Source organism: Lathamus discolor, chromosome 2 (genome assembly GCF_037157495.1).
Source record: "Lathamus discolor isolate bLatDis1 chromosome 2, bLatDis1.hap1, whole genome shotgun sequence".
Classification (NCBI taxonomy): Eukaryota; Metazoa; Chordata; class Aves; order Psittaciformes; family Psittacidae; genus Lathamus; species Lathamus discolor.
In genome coordinates this window covers 137,638,372-137,654,543 of record NC_088885.1, presented here as the reverse complement: position 1 = coordinate 137,654,543, position 16,172 = coordinate 137,638,372, and the positions used below count along the sequence as shown (strand labels likewise).

The 16,172-nt window shown below is 38.1% G+C and overlaps 1 protein-coding gene across 9 annotated transcripts in view; it reads right to left on the bottom strand.

Annotated features, from left to right (window-relative positions):
* Window positions 1-16,172, bottom strand: part of MATN2 (matrilin 2) — a 69,023-nt gene that overhangs the window by 17,690 nt on the left and 35,161 nt on the right. For all 9 annotated transcript variants that reach the window (XM_065668671.1, XM_065668674.1, XM_065668672.1 and 6 more), the window contains exons 6-12: window positions 14,255-14,377; window positions 8,850-8,972; window positions 4,861-4,983; window positions 2,635-2,757; window positions 789-911; window positions 497-619; window positions 31-153 (exon numbers count right to left, since the gene is read on the bottom strand). In XM_065668671.1, the coding sequence (XP_065524743.1) occupies window positions 31-153; window positions 497-619; window positions 789-911; window positions 2,635-2,757; window positions 4,861-4,983; window positions 8,850-8,972; window positions 14,255-14,377 (861 nt within the window). The remainder of the gene's footprint in view (window positions 1-30; window positions 154-496; window positions 620-788; window positions 912-2,634; window positions 2,758-4,860; window positions 4,984-8,849; window positions 8,973-14,254; window positions 14,378-16,172) is intronic.

Here is a 16,172-nt window from a genome sequence, read left to right as displayed (position 1 = left end):
AAATATTCTATTAAAGATAAGGATACTTACTTCTACATGTTTTTCCATCTTCCCTTAGTGCAAATCCCTCATAACACTGGCAGATGTATGATTCATCAGCATTAACACAAACATGTTCACAGCCATGGTCAACTGAACTGCAAATGTCTTTATCTGAGAACAGTTGATGATATTTAGTTAAAGCACATCTACAGTCAATGTGTCATGCAGGGAGAAGTAATAGCTTTTATTAGGTCTACTGATACCGCTAGAAGAAATGGGCAAAATTTTAGACAGCAAACTTTTACAACTCTTGGTATTTGAGTCTTTTTTGTCTCCTCATCATTTTGGCTATTAAAATATACTATTTCTGTCCACAGAGTCTCTCACAAGCTCCTGGTAGGTATACCAATACTACTGCTATATTATAAGTCAACTGTTGTTGCATTTGTTAGGACACTTCCACAAATCTCCGTATTGTAGATAAAAGTCTATGAATAATTATCAGAGTACTTACTTTTGCATGTTTTCCCATCTTCTCTCAGCAGAAAACCCTCATGACACTTGCAAATATACGAGTCATCTTCATTAACACAAATATGCTCACAGCCATGGCTGACTGATTTGCAGATGTCTCGTCCTGGGAATGATTGATATAAATAAAGGTTTTGAATGAAAACATGTTTAAAAAGATGCAGAAATCAAAAGAAAGTGGGTTTTTTTCCCAGTAAAAAGTGGAAAAAAACCCCCACAGTTCTTTACTTGCCAGATGCACATGCAAAAATGTTCAGTAAATACTGTCCACTCACTCCTGCACGTCTTGCCATCTTCTCTCAATACGAATCCCTCACGACACTTGCAGATGTAGGAATTGTCAGTACTGACACAAATATGCTCACAGCCATGGCTGACTGATCTGCAGACATTTTTACCTGGGCATAATTTAAAAGATTAAAAATTGTGTTAGTGAAGGGCAAGATGGTCTAAATCCTATAATTCCCAGCTGCTGAATGTTCTTGTGCTTGCTAATATACTGGACTCAATCCTGCAAATAATTTATAGCACCTAATGTCTTTTTTTATTGTAACAACAAGGTACATCTTTGTCCTCTAATTTTACAACCTTACTATTAAGGAAAAGTACAGTGTTCCAGTTCTAGAGTTTGTAGAATTTCACATGTCCCCGACATGACCCACAGGGATTTCCAAAGGCACCTAAATCCCACATCCACATTTCAAATTTCTGGTGAGAAACAGATCTTTCTATCACCATCTTTTTTATCTTCAGTAATGAACCTGCTCAAACCTGAAATAGTTATGCTTGTTTTCTCTGTGCTTAAGTTCAGAAGGTGTTCACCATTTTTCTGTAAAGTAGGATTACAAAATTTTGGTGTACGTAGTATTCAAGGGTAGTGAGAAAGTCGAATTATATGATCCTATCTATTGTAAAATTCTAGGAAGTTGTCAGCTACAATTAGGCAAGCAGATGTTCAGTTCTGATACAGAATTCAGATACAATTCATATTTCAAAATAACATCTATTAATTAACATTAGATAAATTAAAATCTTGCTTTCACTTTCTTCCCCACACCCTTTATTTTCCTGCAAGGATAGAATAGAACAGAACAGTTTAGTTACAGTTGGAAGGGATGTAGAATGATCCTCAGTCCAAGTGCCTGACTAACTCAGTACTGACCAAAAGTTAAAGCATGTTACTAAGGGCATTGGCCAAACACCACTTAACCTCTGACAGGCTTGGGGCATCAATCACCTCTCTAGAAAGCCTGTTCCCATTCATCCCACCAACCATAACTCAGTGCTTCAGTCTATCTAGCTCCCTCTGGACTTCTGCATGGACAGAACATTTCACTTGCTTTTAGAGTGTTCGTACTTTCTGAGTCAAGCACAATTAGTCTCTGCAGTATGGTGTTGTTATTATACATAAACAGTGACTAAGGAGCTTTTCATTTGTCATGATAATATCTGGACGACTTTTTTTTTTCCCTGTAGATGTTTTTTAACAGCAGATGTTGATAAGATCTGTGGATATTATTGGAATTACAGTTACAAAATACTTGACACCTGTGTGGTTTTCAGAGATTTATCCATGATTCTTCTTTGATCACTTAGTGATCAAAGCTATAAAAATTGAGGAAAATTTGCAATGAATTTTTTCTTGATATCTGCCACTCATCATAACTGCAGAATGTAGTCAAATATGTGATGTAATTATGACATCTCTTTTGCAATCATCCTTACCTATGCTGGATAAAATGAAATTTCTATTAATAATGCTGCAAGCTTCAGGCTGTATAAGACTTTAGAATAATTATAGATTTTTGCCTTGTCCTGAGAAGAAAATTACAGTTGTCTAATATCAGGATGTAAGTACAAATAGAATAGTTTTGGGCTGCATTTTAAATGGTCTGCACATTTAGGGTATGATTCAGGTCCCTAGAAGTATGTATCCAGTACCACTTTAGACACCTTAGCATACCAAAGATACTGACATACTACTGGCAAATATGACACCAAGGGAGAAACTATGAACTTTTAGAATTCTTGAGCATGGACAGCAACATTTAGGCAATTAAATCTTACCTTACAGATTTCTTCTATGTGTGTAATAAAAATCTAACTCTGAGAATAACTTACGTTTACATGTTTTTCCATCGTTACGAAGCCTGTATCCTTCAAAACACTGACAAGTGTAAGATCTGTCGCCATTTACACACAAATGTTCACAGCCATGGTCATTCAGAGCACAATAGTCAACTCCTGTAGGAGGAAATCAAGTTACTAAAAAACCTAACAATTAATGAATCAATTATTATTTCATCTCTAGTATTTGAATGGCATATAAGCAAGTAAATACAAATATATTAAACTGCTTAACTAACAGTCCTGTTCCTTATTTGATAACATACATACAGCTTCAATAAAATGTAAGAGGGTCTTGTGGTGTACTTCCCATTGGCTACTTTAAGCACAGTTAAGAAATCATACTTTCCTATGTGTAACATGGCTCAACAGAGTCCACATCTCAGTACTTAAAAACGGAATTAAAAAAAGACCAAAGCAAAAGACTTTAGCAATGATTTTCTATAGGACAGTGACAAACAATCTTGTGAGCATTCTTCTTTAAATACAATCTCTAAGTGTCCAACTGTGAAGATGGCAGTCCCCAGAACTCACTTACGCGCATGACCCAGCTGCTGTGGCAGCAAGCAGAAAACCCCTCAGGGACCTCAGTGGGCTTTGGTTTAGACTAGTCAAGCTTTTGCAAAGAATTGCAAGTGACAAGTACTGTCAAATACAGTCTATTTCTCATCTAAAATTTCTTCTCTGTAATACAAAGACACAGGACCCCTGGGATCCTGCAGGCAGCACTTGCTACTGTCCATCAGCAACACACAGAGTGTCACTCTTTTCTGTAATTAGCTGTCAGTAGAAATCCGTTTACCATCCAGGGGTTCCCTCTTGCGCCTGTGTATGACACTAGAACAGTAATTCCCAGATGTTTTCTTATTAGGAGTGGGATATGTTAAATGTTAATCCCTTCCATTCAACTGCTCATTTAGGAAATCCCAAAGCGCCCAAGCTCTCTAAATGATAGCCTAAAAATGGCCACGAGGTTTCAACAGCTCATCTGGAGCTCAGGAATAGGACAAATCTCTTTCCCAAATATACATGAAGAGAGAGGTGTGCTGGCAAGAAGAGGAGCTATTCAAAATGGCTCAGTTTCATTGCACAGAAGGATTCCAGAAGCCACAGCACTGTTCTAGTGCTGCTGATAGGTCTCCAACCGCTGCCTGGAGGAAAATAAGTCAAGAGTGAAAACCCCATCTTTTTTTTAATATATAGGAAATGGGATTTTCCATTTGCAAGTTGATAAAACTCCGTAGTTTGTCTGTTTCTAAATTTCCAGTGGTTCTTTTAGTTAAATGTCTAGATAAATTGCTTCTGGGAAACCCTGTTGTTACAGGTACAGTAGTTTTCCTTTTGCACTACCATCTGTCCATGTCTATGGAACTGCAGTGGCAGGCAGAAGCAAAGTCTGCAAGGTATTGGATAGGCTAAAAAGGCTAGTATGGACTCAAAGACAAGGTTAAAGACAAAGAGACTGCCTTTGCTGATTTGCCTCACTTCTCAATAGACCATTTTGGCGGCTGAGCACTTGCAGTTTGGCTTCTATTAAAACTGTGTTGCTTGAGTATAAGAAAAAGAGCAAACTCTGGAGCTGCTCCAGCACTCAACAAGCTTGAAAAATACCATACCTCTAAAATCCATAGAAAAAATGGCCAAACCGTCCCATCAAAGAGGTCCAGGAAAAGTCAACAGGCAAAATGTATTCCCATTCCTCTTTTCTTGGCACTTTCTATATATTATTTTTCCAGTGAAGGAGGCAATTCAGCTATTTGTGAAACTGCAATGATTCTCAATGATCATTAGATTTTTAAAGGGTGGAAAGCTGTCAGGACAACTTCTGGTCACTCATTAAAGGTTCCGGTGCAAAATGTAAAGCTCAGTGTGGGGCTTACTCTTCTCCTCCTGCCCTAGGTAAGCTGATGCAGTTTGCCTGGGGATACTACTTCTGTCAAGATGACCTGTCAGTCAGACACATTTGCCATGTGACTGAAAAACTTTCCTCGACACCTGGGGATAAACAGATTTTCCAAAACTTTTCTATGTAAGGCTTTACAGTTATCTTGACAAGTACCCTCTCCTAAGTCCATTTTGTCTGTTTCTGCTTTCAAACTATTATTGAAGTATTTGAAATGCAGACTGTAAGAACAAATTGAAGGTGTGTTCTCTCCCCTGTACAAAACCAGAAACCTTTCCCAGGTGAGCTGAAATCAAGGAAGTTCCCACAACACTTACGCGTGCAGGTTTTTAGGTCCTCATTGATGACAAATCCTTCAGAGCACTGACAGACATAGGAGCTATCAGTATTCAGGCACAGTTGCTCACAGCCATGATTGCTTTCAGCACAGTGGTCCACTCCTATTGATTTGTATTAATAATTGAAGAAATCACACTGGAGCCTTAGATACAAGCACTATGACACTAGTTAGTACACAATGCCTTTGCAGAGCAAGGGAAAAATATCAGTACAGCTTTTTATTTACGCAGTACCCCCACCTATTTGAGTAACCTGGGTTAATTAACAACACCTAAGTGAAATGAACACAACCATTCCACTTGGCAGATAATGAACCTGATGAGGTGCAGATCTCCCTTTCCAAAAATCACAAAAGGAATCTAATGTGAAGTGAAGAGAGAACCTTAAAGTCCTGTTTGTTCTTACCTGCAGAATCATGATTGTTTGCTTTACAAAGCAAGACACTCTTTTGTTGACCATAAAATTTTCTCAGAGGGAAAGTATGAATATTAGTAACTCTTGAAATAGGAATTATGGCTTTTAGATTATTTCATAAACAATAAATTCTTTTTCAACAGGATGAGAAATCATCAACTTGAAGCTTTAACCTGCCAACAGGTTCAAGCAGTTAAAACTTACTGGGGGACAGATACAAATGATGAGTGTGAGAGTGTCTCAATATGTCCCTTTTCTTTGTTTTTTCCTATTCCTATTCCAAGATAAAATGGACCTTTTTTTTTTTTTTTTTGTATGCAACTGGTTGTGTGATGGGGTAGGGGAAGGCAGAGAAAGAGGTGAACTGGAATTAAAAACTATGTTGTCTCACAGAAGGGACAGCAAAACAGTAGTGTGAGATACGTGCACTTGCAGATGTACTGTGTAATCTGCTGACTCCATAAGTACAGAAAAAGCATATATTAGGAAAAAAACTTTATACTGAACTTCCTCATAATATTTTATTGCTGACTTGTTAATGGCTATTTTTAGTTATACAGTCCAAAATCACTTTAGCTGAACTTGATCAAAAGTAGTGGAGGTCCCTCAGACACAAACGCAGTCTCATATGTCTCCATTTGCAAATCATTTACAGATGTGAACAGGCACGTCTGCAGCTTTTGCTTACATAAAAAAATAAATCTGCACTTAATGTAAAATTACTTAGCTCTAAATATTGCTGTTTATTAGTTTATCTAACTATGCACTGCGTTTGCAGTAATAGGTCCAGATTTACTATTATACATAGATAATGTTGGCTTGAACAAGTGAAGCCATGGTGTCAGTTTTTACTAGGTAAAGCAAGTTCCAGCTGGAACATTCTCCTTTTTCCAAGAGTTTACATCATCATGAAGAGGCTTGTGTAACTTCTTACTGCACAAAAAATTGTGGAGAAAAACCCAGATTTACTTCCCCCCCCCAGCATTTTCTGTGAAAAACTGCATCTGTTTGGCATTGTCTTTTACAATACAAACACCCAGACTAATGTGAATTTCAACATTTGAATATTTTGGGTTCTCATGGAGAATCTTTTAACACACTCTTTCAAGGAGTAGTATAATCACAAAGGTGCTAAATATCAGGCTTGAAATTAGTATACTGTAAATTTGGTCATTTTGTGTGCTTGATTACATGTGTCAGAAAAAACATGTAAGAAGGCAAAGAGACAGGGGAAAGCTCAGTATTTTAAAAAACAATGAGTGTGTTGGGACATATTAATTTTTAGATATTCAACTTGTGATAGCCTAAAATCGTAACTGTTAAAAAGGTCTGAGCTCTTGCAACACATCCAAGTTTCCTTAAATTTGGCTTTATCACAAATATTTTATTTAGAAATAATTACTCCCTGGCCTATCAACTTTTTTTTAATTTCAGGAATAAGTGTTCCTTTGGAAAAGCATCTCATAAGTATCAGGGGAAACAGCTGCCGGTATTTTAGAATGGCTCTCTGAAATAAAAGTACCTTCAATAAACTGGGTGATGTCAAGTGGGCAATGTTTTTTGTTTTTTCTGGTGCAATACTGACCATTTGTTCCGTAACATTCTTACTAAAAAAGAACATTTCATCAAACGGATCACTGAAAGCATAAACATATAGAAGGTGGAAGTCTCTACATCTTCCCACATACTAGCATACACCTCTATCAGGTGTGCTGCAGTTTACATAGCCCGTAGCAATGATGCAGATGTTCAACACTCTCTTTGTGTTAGACACCTTGGCTCAACACATATTCACAGTCATTTGGATTGGAAAAGATGATGCTTTAGTTCTCTATTGGATCAGGGATCTCACTATAGCATTACTTCACTAGGCCTGGCTCGTGGTGGACTTTACAATAACATAGGTTTGCATAGCTCAGAAAGATCTCAAAAGGGACCCACGAGCGTTTTCTCATTCTGTTCACACCTCGCCCCACTGCAGTAACTTGTTACTGCAGCTCATGAGACACACTCATTTCTGCACGTATTGCCATCGTGTCATTGGGCGTAACCAGGATGACACTTGCATACAAATGACTCTTCCATGTCAACCCATTCATGTTCACAGTCATGCTGACCTACACCACAGAAGTTTACTTCTGTGGAGAGAAAAACAGTGAGGAATTCAAGCCAGCCATGAGGGTTTCTGAAGTAAAATGGCTTAGAAAAACTCACTTTTCTTAAACAATACTGGATTCTGTTCTTTGGACACCTGTTAAAGCTGATAGTGAGTTAAGGATCTGAAAGTGGATTGCAAATACTTGCCTATACAAGACTTCACTTTGGCTCCTGTAGACCTGCTCCTGTAGTCATCAGAAGCCATGCATCATGGTGAAGGAGGAATGCTTGGTGCTACTCACCAGTGATGCATTCTCCCTGGTTTATAAAGAGGGCATATTTGCAAATATTCTGCTTTATTTTACGAACTTATCTAACATGAGCCTTCTTGTAACAAGATTTGGAATAGGAGCATAATCCTGGAAATGTCACTAAGGTTAAGAATTCTGAAAAGGGAATTATAATTTGCCTTTAGTTTGCAACTACATCCTTGGCAATGAATACTTCACACAACACTGTTCTTTTTTTCCTATACTTACCAAGGCACATCCAATCTGTAAGAGCATGAATGTATTAAAATATCATATAGGTAATAAAAACCAGAATAGCATGGATTGCTGTAAAAACAGCACCGTGTAGACAAAGATGCTTCATGAGAACGTGTCTTTAAGACTGAAAGAAAATACAATTCCAAAACCAGATAAATTTTATGAGCATCTAAAATATAATTATGTTGCTCCAGGCAAGCTTCTTATGCATAAAATATCAGCATCACATTTCTCCCCTCCAAGCACTGAGTCACCAGATCAGGCTAGTTCATTTTACCGAACATATCCTCCTTAAACTTTAACAGCATTACATTGAAAATCTACTGTGATTCCAGGCCCCCACTCAAGAAGAGCTGTAACACAGAAGACTTTTTAAAGTAAATGGTATGTGTGATTGGTTTAGAACCCTTACATTGCTGAGGCTGTTTTTACAATTGTTTTAGAAAACTGTGGGGTGTTGTGTGTGACATTAAGTTGATTTTAACAGCTACATTACCTACCCAGCACTTTCCCAAGTTAATGAAATACATCTGTCCTTGGGGAAGCCGATGGGGCAAAGCAAGGTAAATTATTATTTTTTTCTTTTTCCAGCTGTTTATGTCACTACCAGACAAGGTCAGAAAATTTCAAATAAGTAATGAACTTACTGGCTTTGAGCCACTCCTGTGTTACTCCTCAGGTTTCCATAAATCTCTTCAGAAAACATCTAATATACAATCTAGTCTACAAAACAGCAACAGTATATTTTGCCAGCATGACTGGCTCAATTAAAATTCAAGTTTATAAAGAAACAGTTGTTTGAACTTTAATTATAGAGAAAACTTTCATCCCTTCAGAGGGGAAACCATTTACAGCAGGTTTGAGAAATAAAAGCAGATGAACTTTATGATGTCCAAAGAATTACTCACTTTTGCATGTTTTTTCATCTGGATTAAGTCTAAACCCTTCTTGGCATCGACAAAAATAGGAATCGTCTGTATTAACACATTCCTGCTCACAGCCATGGTCCTGAAGAGCACAATAGTCTGGTCCTAAATGAGGAAAAAACTGTCAGCGAGGAGTACCATTCCTCAGAAATAATTTAGGTAGAAAATCCAGTTACTATGTTTTATTCTCTTTAGCATTTCCTTTTTTTCTTTTTATTTCCTAGGCACCATTCCAACTTTTTGCCATTTTGTTTCAAACTATGAAAATAAAATATTTCTTTTTTCCAAATATTTGCTATACTCGGGTATACCTGATATGTGTACTTCAATGAATTCTCCGAGAACACATGTACTACACTCAGTAGAGGAATTAGAATCCTAAATATTCCCTAACATGTTGCAGCTAAGTCCTATACATTGCCTTATCAAAATTGCTTCTTTATTTTACCCAGAGCAAGTTAGATACTATAGGTACTAAATGCACAAACATGCTTTTGAATGTTGTTCATAAGACCAAAACAGGATGATTAGGTCATCGGGAGCATTGGTGTTTTAACAGCTCTGGGTGTTGCTATGCAATTCTTCCATTTAAAATGCTCATGAAAGAGAAGATTAGCAAAGTCTAGAAACAGCTACAACTTGCATATAAAGTACATTAAAAAGGAAAGTAATTGTGCAGTAAGCACTGTAGCATTTACCACATAGTGTTTACTACTATTGATGATGTCAAAGAACCTGACATTCATTTAGATGCAGTGTCTGGCCATCACTTAGTTTTGTATCAGTGGAGTTAAATACTTTATACCATTAAAAGAATGGTCCTAACCACCCAGCACTGCTAAAAATAGATAAATAAGCAACAAATCAAGCAAGTCCCATTTTTAAAGACATCCAGGCACTTTTGAACACCTCATTACACAATCTGAAAACTGACATTCAGAGGCAAATTACTATTCCCACTGGTAATGGGCATTCTGAGGCAGAAGCTATTCTTTCTTTGTATATGTGGCAGGCTAATGCAATTGAGCCTTTATATATGATGAAAGCCTCTAGCAATAATAAACCACCTGCATTTTCAGGACAAACAAAGTGGAATGTGACTTTCTAAAAAAACATGAGAGGAGTATTTTACCATTTATGAACTCTATGTGTTATATTTATAGAACATTTCCTTTACCAAACCTTTTTATGACAGCATAGGTACATAGACACGTACATAACAGGGATCTTATCTGTTTAATAAAACTCCAATAAATAGAAAACATGGTTTGTTCAAGAGTGCACTGGAGAGACAGAAACCATAAAGCCAAGTGGAATATAGCTGTATGCCTTCTGGACCTTCTCAGTGCTGTGTTGCAGTTACCTGCTCAAATTCCTGCTAATTCAAGTGTGCAGTACACACATTTCCTGATTCTGAAGAAGACCGCAAGGAGCTGAAAAACATGTATTATTATCTTTGTTGGAAACTTGAGGCTATTATGCTGGGAACACTAAAAACACATTTCACAGGGCGTCATTAAGACAGTCCATTAAGTATGCTAACAGAAGGCCTCTCCGCAAGCTACAGGAGATGTGAACCTGCCCTCAAGTCAAACGGGCCTTCCCTGAAGAAGAACAGTTGAGGCTCAGCACCCCTAAGTACAAGCAGAAGCTTACATCTGTCCTCCTGAGGGGAGCAGCTAGAGTGGCAAAAGACCTCTTAATAGTTAACGTAGTAGCTAGGAATGATCTCTTCCTGCCTCACTGATAATCTGAATTTGCTGCTCTCATCCAGCTACACACAGAGTACTCTGCTGGCGTTTGGAGGGTTGCTCTCATGAACCTTGTTCCTTGTATTTTATTGTAAGAAATTTGGAGTAATTCCCAGGGAAAACATCTGTCAGATATGCATGACCATACTGATAACACTGACATTTTCCAGATTTTCTTTGTAGCCATACGCATGAAAGCTTACTTTCTATTTAACAAAAGAAAGCCAGGATGCTGAGATAATCTTGAGCTGGCACTCCAGACCCAGGACTGCTTGTGGATGCAGAGATGTGCTCTGGCATGGGCGCGAGTCTTGGCTAATTGGCAATCATCCCTGAGATTCAGTATGTAAGCCAAACATAAGAAATTTATGTTAAAGGTTTTAAATTTACAAACATTTTAAATCCAGTGATCTGAAGTCTGTTTCTTCATGTTGTTTATGCTGACTCAGAGGCAGCACGATTCGTAACATATGGGAGCTAGAGGATACTTCTGCTCTGAAGAGCTCTCATGCTGTCTTGACTTTCACAGAATTAAGATCTACACAGTTCCTTCATTCATCCTCTATTTTATTAGCAAGGCACAGACGACATAAAGTGTAAGGAAAACTGGCTTACTAAGTTTTATTTATGCTTGGATTCAGGACATGCATCTTGAAAGAGAATGATTTGACATTTCTCCCTGACTGCTCCTTCAAGTCAATCTCTATGGCCTCCCATGTCCAGTCACTTTGATTTTTCCCTAGCTGCAGCCTGATGAGATTTTTAATTTTGTTAACTTTAAACTAATTTAAAGCATGCACAAAAAAAAAAAAACAAAAAACAAAAAAACCAAAAAACCCCAAACCAGAATTCAGTTAACATGGCAGAGACGAACAGAGCTGTGGAAAGCCTGTCTGTGGCCTCTGCCCCTTGGCTTGGGAGCTGCATTTAATGTCAGTCTCTCACCCTTGGTGCTTGCCTGAGCTACGTTAGGTATGCCTGTGCCTAGCCTTCCATTTTGCTGATCATGACATGCTGACTGGCTAACTTGACTTTTTGAATTGACCCGAGACCTCTCTTGACACTAAGGACTTGTCTGGTGATCACCAGACTGTTGGCTGAGCCTGTTTACCATCACAAGCCCTGTTTTGCTCCTCTTCTTTGGATACTGTGGGATCAAAGGCCTTGTCAGAGAGATTACTGGCCCTGCTTGTCTTGTAGCCATCCTTAGCTCCCAGACTGCACTCCCTTGCAGAGCAGTGTACTTTTGTGTTTTATATTAAAGATCTCCATTCCACTGAGATCCAATATGAAACCATAGATGTGCCTGCTGAGAGTTTCTGGTCAAGATCAGATGAGAAATGGCAATGGGAATGTGGTGGTGGAGTCTGTTACCCCATCTGACCAAAAGGTGGGCGCGAACAGATAGCAGAAGGCTCCAACTCATAGGCTTTTGTCTTTTTCCCCAGTGACTGCTGGGCAGGTTCACAGTGGCAAGGAAGGCCATGGTCAAGCTGAGAAGTCAGTCTGCAGGTCAGGTTCTGGATCAACAAGGGGTATTGCCAGGCCAGCTGGAGACTGCACTTGACATACCTAGTCCAGTTCTGGAATAATCCTTTCCCTTCCTCCCCCAGTTAAAGGGAATAAACTGAAGAGGGCTCAACAGAGACCTGCTGCTGGGACACAGTGCATCTGACTTGTGCAGAGAACTTGAGGAATCTGGTCTTAATAAACTTGGTGAAAAGGAAGATATCTAATTGCAGCCTACAATTACTTCTTGTAGGCCATGTCAAAGGTGTTGGGACTAAAACCATCTTGCTAGTGCCACGTAATGTAACAGGGAACAATGGTCACTTGTGGCTTGGGTGATTACCACTGGACATGAGGAAAATGTTTTCCATTAGAGGGATAGTACAGCAGTGGAGCAGGTTGCCCACAGACACTTTGGACTCTCCACTGGAGATTTGTAAGACTCAACTAGACAAAACCATAGCTGACTTGATCTACAGTTTGTGGTGGTACCACTTTGAGGAGGAAGCTGGAATAAATGACTTCCAGAGATCCTGTCCATATTTCCAACATAAAGACAGCAGCACATAGTCAGACTGAGTTTATATAGCCCAACGTGCTACCTCAAGCAGTAGACACCTGAGAGGATAAAGACAGGACAAGCACAAAATAATACTTTCCCTGCTACTCTCTCAGCTTCCATCATTCTGTGAATCACCAATTAAAAAAGGTTAAAGTAATTCATAGAGCTAGACCATAAGTTAAAAACCACTCAAGACATATAAAATGTTTATGTAGTTTTAAGGTCTTTGCTCTGTTCGAACCTGGTGAGAAAACACTGCATAAGATCAACATACATAGTTTGAATGAGTTAACAAAAATTTGTGCTTGGGGAGTGGAAAGCACTTATACTATAATAAGATTTCAAGAACACATGGATGTGGAAGTATATGTGGAAGTATAAGAGAATTTCCAGCCCTTACCTGACAGGTACTAGACAAATGAGCAACTTCATACAATCTATAAGCACTCTGAACCAGTACAAACTGTACTCTGGCCTTGGGGAAGTGTGTTTCTTTCCTGTGACTGTAAGGTCAGATCTACAGCCTGGATTAAATGCTTTCTTTCTAAATGCTAAAATTAAATGAAATAGATACCAAGCATAATACACAGAACAGTTTTTGGTTTAACATAGTCTCTCATGATAAACACTGAAATGCTCGCAAGGCTATAAATGGCACAGAAATGCAGTTCTATACTGATGTATTTTTTTGAGAAATAATGTGTGAACATATTTTGCAATGATACGGATTAAATTCACCACTGGCATCAGCAGTTCCACTCACCTAAACTAATGGAGTTTATCTGCTTACAGACACAATAGTAACATTTCTTTAACAAGGCCCATATTTATGAAGAAAGGTAACTAGGAAGGTGTATTAAGGTTTTTGCTTCACATTCCTGAAAGTAAGTTATGACATTAAACATTGTAGAGGTTTTAGTTTGTGTTGCCAATTACAGAAAGCTTTGGCAAGAGTACTTTCTGGTCTGTCAGTCCCCTCCACTTCATATCACTCCTAACTCTGGTAATTTTTGAGCATGTTAGCCTGGTATCAATCAAATTTGACAAACAACAAGCAAACAAAGTCATGAAGTAATTATAACCTTAGCTCACTATCAAAAAACTCACTCTTTAGAAGAATCCATGGGAAAATAGGCTGCAGTGTTTGTGCTCTCTGATTGCGGAACTGCTCTATTTAATTTTAGCTTGCATTACAAACCAAGCTGATTATAAATTCTCTTGTACAGACTTGTTTACCCTGCTAAGGAGATGACATTCTGACTGAAAAGTCTGTATAATCAAAAAGACTATGCAAGACAAACTTTTGGGTTTTCATTGTTGAAAAGGAACCTATTTTCATGTTAAAAGCTTCCCCCTCATAGGAGGGACCCCTATCCTTAGCCTCTCCCCCACAAAAGCATACCCACAAAACAACTTGCAATGCTTTCAAGACCTTTGGCTTCCAGGGCATGCCATTTTCTACACCTGATGAATTATCCACTTTTTCCAGGATCAGTGGGAGTGTTATAGCTGAGAAGATGACAGAAGTAGTAATAATTTCATAATTAAACTTTATCACAACTTACTTCTGCAAGTTCTTTTGTCTGGATTTAAAATGAACCCTGGGTGGCATCTACAGTAATAGGAGTCCTCAGTGTTAACACATTCGTGTTGGCAACCTTGATTATCCAAAGCACAGTAATCTACAACTGAAAAAGAACAAGAACAACAGGTACAATTAGAAAAACATAATTAGAACAATTATGCATAGATATTGTGGTATATGTTACACACAGTATCTATTAAAAAAAAGGAAAACCTGGTATAATTTCTGTCTTGAAGAGCCTTTCTGAAAAAAAATTAGTACACTTTCAATACCAATTAGCAAACCAGATTTGATATGAGTCCTGGATCATTTGTCCTACCCGTTGAACATTTATCAACTCTCAGATTATCAGGAGCCTTCTCAACATGCTTTCTCAGATCTGGAAACTCAGTAACTTTGAAAGTTTAACTTTGTCCAGATGTGCACACTGTACACCAGGGCATAGCAAAGTTTAATTTATTTAGTTTTGCCTTCTGTCTCTCCAGTCCCAGTCCTGGAATTACTCTACTTTTCCTCAGTTCCCTCTGTATTACTTCTCAAGAGCTGTTCCCATAGCCTAAGTATATAGCAGGCCCATGGCAATACCTTCTACAATAGAGGACTGTCACAGTACACTTATTCCCTCTAATATGCTCTAGATTCATCCTGTACAAAGCAGCTGCAGCTATGAAGCCTGAGAGCTACTGGCTGGTATTCAACACTGATATTTTGCTTATATAATGCTTTTTGCATTAGAGAAGTAAAATATCATAGCTAATCTGGTCCCTTATTTCATAAATTTGGTCATTTATTGCACAAACCTGTATTTACAAGATAGATTGCCAAAGGGTAGTAAGGTAATGCTTTTGAGTTTGCTCAGAAAAGACCATTAAAAAGTGCTAGAAAAAAAACCCCAGAACATTTAACTTCTCTTTGCAGGTTAAGCTGTTTCTTCACACAGAAAGTCTGAGAAGAAATTAGATTAGTCACAAAAGTGTTCTGTCCCCATAGAGCTGCCAGTCCCACATTAGGAAAGTCTACCTGACTTTCTGCAGAAAACAATAATGGGCTCAGGTTCACACAGACATTTGAAACAGGTTCCCTTCTCTGCCAACTGAGTAATTTTTTCATTACTTTATACTGCTGAGCCTCTAGAATTAAGAGGCATTAATTTGTTTTAATGAAATCAGTTCCTTCTTCAGTAGCCTTGCCTTTGCAAACCATGAGTGTACTCGGGTGTGCTAAGATACTTGGTCAAGGCCATCTATTCAGGAAAGCAGATAATCCATTTAGCTACTTTGAAAGAGCTTCTTTTAACCCTTCAAAATATTTGTGTTGAATCAAGTCAAATTAGACCTGTTATGGGCTACTGTGTGAGACCATTTTCCTGGCAAGTGCCTTCCTGTTTCCAGACTGAATAGCTTAATATAAAAACATATTTATTGAATATATATTTCAAGGATATAATGTGTCATACAATTACTCAGTTTTCCTCTTAAATTAATTCTGAACACATGCACATTTACAAGTGTTTAAAAGACACATTAAGAAATAAGTAGGCCAAAGAATATATAATTTTTTCTATCTTGCATCATAGCTGGGAAGCAGCCCATATGAATTGCTACATAAAGTCACCTCCTCCTCCGCATTTAAACTCAAACAAAATGCATTTCTACCACAATACCTGCAACTGCCTGACAATGACTATAAAGTTTAGTCTAGACTGTAATAGCCTGAAATGGAATGGAATGGGATGGTATAGGGTAAGATAGGATAGAACAGCTAGCACATCCAGTAGAATGATTGTTTAGTAAAACTGCCTGACAATTCAGGGCTGACCAAGTATTAAAGCATGTCATTAAAGGCATTGTCCAAATGTCTCTTAAATACTGACAGTCTTGGGGTATCAACCATCTCTC